At 31.4% G+C, this 6,014-nt stretch overlaps 1 protein-coding gene across 1 annotated transcript in view; it reads right to left on the reverse strand.

Annotated features, from left to right (window-relative positions):
• Window positions 1-2,472: 2,472 nt before the first annotated feature.
• Window positions 2,473-6,014, reverse strand: part of LOC108745958 (cytochrome P450 4C1-like) — a gene marked incomplete at its 5' end in the record, with an annotated part of 4,104 nt that continues 562 nt past the window's right edge. Inside the window, 9 exons of the mRNA XM_018482401.1 lie at window positions 2,473-2,658; window positions 2,728-2,907; window positions 3,338-3,506; window positions 3,799-3,867; window positions 3,944-4,050; window positions 4,161-4,266; window positions 4,427-4,529; window positions 5,064-5,157; window positions 5,844-6,006. Coding sequence (XP_018337903.1) covers window positions 2,495-2,658; window positions 2,728-2,907; window positions 3,338-3,506; window positions 3,799-3,867; window positions 3,944-4,050; window positions 4,161-4,266; window positions 4,427-4,529; window positions 5,064-5,157; window positions 5,844-6,006 — 1,155 coding nt within the window. The remainder of the gene's footprint in view (window positions 2,659-2,727; window positions 2,908-3,337; window positions 3,507-3,798; window positions 3,868-3,943; window positions 4,051-4,160; window positions 4,267-4,426; window positions 4,530-5,063; window positions 5,158-5,843; window positions 6,007-6,014) is intronic.

The following is a 6,014-nucleotide window of genomic DNA, read 5'->3' on the forward strand; positions in this document are numbered from 1 at the left end:
GTGATGAAATGTGAAAACGAAAAAGTAAGATGTAATCAAATTTATAATATAAGTAATTAACAGTAACGCTTTTCAAATGTGAAATTGAAGAGCTTCTTACAGCTGTTTTCTTGGATCTAATCATTATGATTAACTTTTGAATCCACTTTGGGACATCGCTGATGATGGCTCGAACGGAGCCAAAACGCCATTTTGTTGTTTTTTATGTAAGGTTTCGAATAATACATTCGTTGATTATTACGCACGAATTACTGCGGTGATTATTACTTTCAATTGCCCGTCAATTAATATATATTTATCCTTTATTATACATATAATATAAGATAAGAAAAGTTAATTAAAATAAAGCTTTTTAGTTTTTACTTTATGTATTATCTTCAAAGATACCAGAAGGTTATCGCCGTGTTATCCATTGTTAATGCTAACATTTCGTCAATCTTACCATTTACTTTATTATTTAATCCTTAAGGCATATATTGATACCACCTTGATGTCAATAGTAACCAGTTGCAGCATTGTCTTTAATGATGAATATTTTCTGTAATTTGTTGTGTCTCTCTCTCTCTCTCTCCAATATCTATTATGTTATAATCAATCCTAAAGAAGCCCCTTGTTTTTACCATACATAAAATTAAGATTTCTTGTGATTTATAATAAACTAGTTAGCTGCAAAAATCTTTTTTTTTGTTATAACTGACACCACTTTCCCGTATTTCTCTTAATTAAAGGAAAAATAAATTAAATGCGCGAATATCTTTCTCACTAGAATTCCTAGATTGACGCGCGTCGAGAGCATAATTGGTGGACGTTGGCGGTGCGAGACAATGAGTTGTTGTATCCCGACAAAACCCTCTATTTTTTTATTATAAATATACGATTTATCTTATCTTTAGTTTAGTATCTCTAGTTTAGGTTTTGTAACCGTCTCTTTCTAAGAAGAGCCTATTCGGTTCCTCTTCTCGTAAACATTCGAAACAAACAGATAGCTTACGCTCCTACGCCTTATGCGTCACGTAGACAAAATACATCTAACCGATAATCTTTTCCGTTGAGAGCTTTTGTCCAGAAGAATGTTAAACAATAGTATATATATCCAATAATTAAGCAATATAGTAAGTACATAGTAAAAATTAAGATCTTCCAACTGCGAGGACGAATCTTTTATTTTTTCCTTTTATTAATGAAACTAAAATCTATTCAAGAATTACGAAGTATAAGATATAATGCCGGGAGTGGGGCTTGCCCCGAGCCCTGCTGCCCTAAGGAAAACAAGCGCGAGCATAGGTCTTATCAAATCTCAAGGAGTGCTGATTGGCCCTGAGAAAACACTCCCATGCTCATCTTGTAGTATAAAAGGAGCTGCCAAAGGCAGACACAAGCAGTAAGTGAGAAAAAACTAAGAGCGAAAGTAAAAGTACGAACTATTCTGGGTAAGAGCTATCCTCGCGCTAAACTTATTCCTCCGAAACTTATTCCTACATTGTAACCATTTTTCTTTATTAAACTTTATTATACTAAAACAATTCGGCTGAAACCTGGATCTCTTCTCTTCTCCGAATTCATTAACATACGAGTATCCGAGAACGGTGTGACTGTCGCTGCCAATAGCGTGGCCCCCGTTTAACTACAATTTTTCGGATCTACGATAATTATTTCGGGTTATTTTCATGTCTACCAAAGGCGGACGTAGAAAAAAAGAGAAGAGATTAAGGTATCAAATCAAAACAACAATTGATTCAAACCACGATCCTTTCCCTCACTTCCAGAAATTGCCGCAGTTACTAAACCAGAAAAAAACGGTAACCTCACCTAATAAAAACGGGTATTCCCTCCAACCGTTGGAGATCACTTAACGATTTCTCGACTATCGAGATATTAAAAAGGGTGATCCGCATAAACTAGCCTACAAGCTACGCGAGCTTTTCAGCACCGGCTTCGAGATTACCCTCCCTGGCAATTATCCTACTCTCCCCACCGAATCCTAATCGCACACTTGATCTCCTAACCCCGGGGTAAATTGCTTCAATGCATTGACCCCAAAACAGGAACGTAAAATCGCGAAATAAAAAAAACTCAATTCGGACGTAACAGCGTACATACATCAATCGCTCTGGCGGCTGCACTGTCTCGCGATCTATTAGTATTTCTACAGGTCTATTTTTTTCACCGCAAGGTCGATAATTATTACTGAATCAAAGGGGACGACAATGTTGCAGGTGCATGATGAATCTTTCCTCCTCAAAGCTGTTTCTTTTATGTATGTAGTTGTGCATACCGCCTCTCTCGATGTCGAGAGGTCGGACCGAAGGTCTTGTCCCGAGATTACGGAGACATTTCCGCGCGAATCCAAGCACAGAGATAAAAACTATGTAAACTATTACACAATTTTTGATAAAACAAGAAAAATAATGTTTCTGGTTACTTTATATCTCTTTCAAAAAAAAGCGACAAGTATCTGCATGGAAAGAAAGATTTGTTTCTATTTTTGTTTGTATTAATTTTGCAAAACAGGAACAAATCGTAGACGAAGTGGATGAGGACGAATTACGATATCAGCCTGGAATCGAACATCCTTTATGTAATCGACGGGTTCCAAGTAGAAATTATGTATCAAAGAAGATACTATCATTTTCATTTGCAGCATAGCATATCGTTGGCCTATAATTTAATATTTGTTTATATAATTTGTATATATAAAAGAGTACAGCTTATAAAATTATAGCTTACCGATACAATTACGTGGCCCAGCACTGAATGGTATATATGAGTAAGGGTGACGATTTTGGGTCCTTTCGGGTAAAAATCTATCCGGATCAAATACCTCTGGATTTGGCCAATAATTGGGATCTGTGTGGACTCCGTTAATATCAATATTCAGGACGGTGTTAGCAGGTATTACATATGATTCTGAAAAGCATATTATAAAATAAAATTTATAAATAATAATTAAAAACATCATAAGAAAATTTAAATTGAGTATCTATTTAATACAATGCAGGAATCAGTGTCTACAAAATTTGTTTAATAAAAAAATGTAATAATTATTTTAATTTCCTGAATAATATTGTTCTTTTTTTAAATATTCTATGCTGTTATATGTATATAGTAGTTTTATATTTGGAATGTTTTATTTTGGAAATATAAGCATTATTAATAAAAACATAGAAATTTTTGAATTTTTTAAATGGAAATCTTGCTTAGTTCTTATATATCTATATACAAAGCTACGTCTAATAGCAATATTTTCGAAACATTACTTTGCTATCTAAGATATTGAATAATATATTTAGAAATAAAATAAATTTATAAATAACAATAAGAGTTTGGTTTAACGTACGTAATTTTACGTCTTCTCCACATACGCGTGATATAAAAAATATGACACTATGCAAGCGCAAAGCTTCTTTTATGCATCTTTCTAAATATGTTAGTTCATGCAAAAATTTCATAGTTAATTGATTTTTATTCTCTTGCATAGCAATATCGACTTCGGTTCTGACACGATCCTGTAACATTAATCATTAAAAATACGTTTCTTATTTAAATGTATTTATATATGTATACAAATCAATTGCATACGTGTATGTGTGTTTTTTTTATATGTTGATACATAGGAAAGTGAATTGTGTACACGCACGCACGCACGCATACACACACACACACACACACACACGTGCGCGCGCTTAAAGACATTTGAAACGTTTAATATTGATACAGTTTTAATAAATAATTCCTGGAATTAGTGAATTAACTAATTTTTTTGTCTAAGGGTGACAGTTTACATTTGACGATAAATACCTGAATGTCCTTGTGTTCAGCTAATAATGCCAAAATGAAGCTTAAACTTGATGCTGTAGTATCGTGGCCCTATATAATCATATTATAAACATTTATATATCAAATATTATATTTAAATATATCACGAGAAATTACAAATGTATACCCCGAACATAACAGTGTCAACTTCCTGTCTAATCTCTAAATCAGTCATGAGACCTTCACGAGATGCCGCTATGAGAAGATCTAACATTGCAAGCCCCTTCCTTCGCGCTAAATCGAAATATGTAAGCATGATATTTTTAGATTTTCGTTTTGATCGTAAAATATAATTTATAATATCATATCAAATTTAATAAATATCTTCTGATTATATTACGCACTTCCAATCAATTTTGCGTCATCTCCTTCTACTGATGTATCATTATCAAAGTTTTTCAAATATTGACCATTAGTTCGTTCATGATAAAGTTTTCTTTCGGCAATAATCTATATATAAATACAACATTAATATTTTGTCTACGATTTACATAAATATGTTGTCAACATTTATGATTTATCTTGCAATATTTCTTTATATAAAGTCATTATTATAACTTTCTGAAATAGATAATATTTAAATGCCATATTAAGTAGTATTTTAACGTACTTGTTCAGTAAATCCATGCAATATTTTTAGAATCTTCGCTTGCTCTCTACCTTTTGGCGTCAATGAGAATATCCAATCAAAGTGCAGCCATTGTCTTGCTGTTCTAATAATTACAATACAGTTTTTAAATAATAGATATGCTATTTTAAATAGATTGTTTTTGTAAAAGCTTCCTTCAATTTCTCTATATACATTTTACAATTAGAAATATTTTAATAACTATTTAAAGTATTATATAACTATTTAAATAACTATTTAAAATATTTTAATAACTATATAAAAATAAATTTAGAACAATAATAAAATTATAAAGACATATGTAAAATTGTACATGCACAATAACTTTTCTAACTATTCCATCTTACTAAAAAATATATTTGTCTTTACACTGAATTGTGCATTATTTTTTCTCGTTATACTCTAGCATTTAAAATTTGAAAGGCTTTAAGCAGTATATATTTTTAATTAAACAATTGAACTGATTATAATTTATTATAATCATAAATTAATAACGTGTTATGTGTAAATTTCTAATTATTATGACGTTTTACATTAAATATTATTTATCTTGATATGATAAAATATTAAGATATAAATACGTTAAGATAGAATGAGAAATATTATGCCTATAAATTACCTATAAACAATAAGCTCGCTCATTCGATGAATTGCTTTTCGATACTGTTGCTGGAACTCACCAAGCTCTTTTAGAGAAGTGCCCATAGCAGATTCTGCAAACGTGTTTGTGAGAATATTGCGATAACATTTCATACACACACACACGCACGCGCACGCACGCGCACACACACACACACACACACACACACACACACACACACACACACACACACACACAGATTTAATTTTTCGCCGGCGGACGCAGGCTCTCGCGAGACCCCCGAATTTATAGAATTGTTTATTTTTTTCAACTGTGAAGAAAATGAATAAATGGATATTGTTTCTATGATAAATATGTATTTTTATTTCACCTTCTACATATTTGAAAGAATTTACTAGTTATTATAATAAAAATCACTTTTTAAACGTTTTAAAACACTATCATTTTTTAATCTCATTTGACCCTGCATTCGCTGTGCGTGCGTTGATACGATATCCGCTGTTTTCGAAGATTAATTACATCACAATATCGATACCCAAATACATAACACTGTATCAAGCGACAAGTAATTTTTGCAGTCGTAGATATTTTTGGAATACATACACATTCACACATACCTATATAGTATGTATGTAGGTATACTTCAAGAATACTACGACTGCAAAAATTATTGTACATATTGCTAAATATCGATATTTTGAATTAAAGAAAGTTATATTTTATTTTATATTAAATTCTGTGTAGGTGTGAATTTGTATTCATTTATTATTAAGAAAATTTAGTATAATTTAGTAATACCACATATTGCATTCAGCGTGTATTCACTAATAAATGATAAATCTTTTACAACTGTGCTTTCTGCATTTTTCAAGGACTTTATCATATTTTTGCTTTCTTTCTCCAAAATCTCTACAAATCGTTGCAGTATATTAAAATGAAATGTAGGAGTTAATATCTTTCGCTGTGAAT

The sequence above is a fragment of the Trachymyrmex septentrionalis genome, unplaced genomic scaffold (genome assembly GCF_001594115.1).
Source record: "Trachymyrmex septentrionalis isolate Tsep2-gDNA-1 unplaced genomic scaffold, Tsep1.0 scaffold107, whole genome shotgun sequence".
NCBI classification, from domain to species: Eukaryota; Metazoa; Arthropoda; class Insecta; order Hymenoptera; family Formicidae; genus Trachymyrmex; species Trachymyrmex septentrionalis.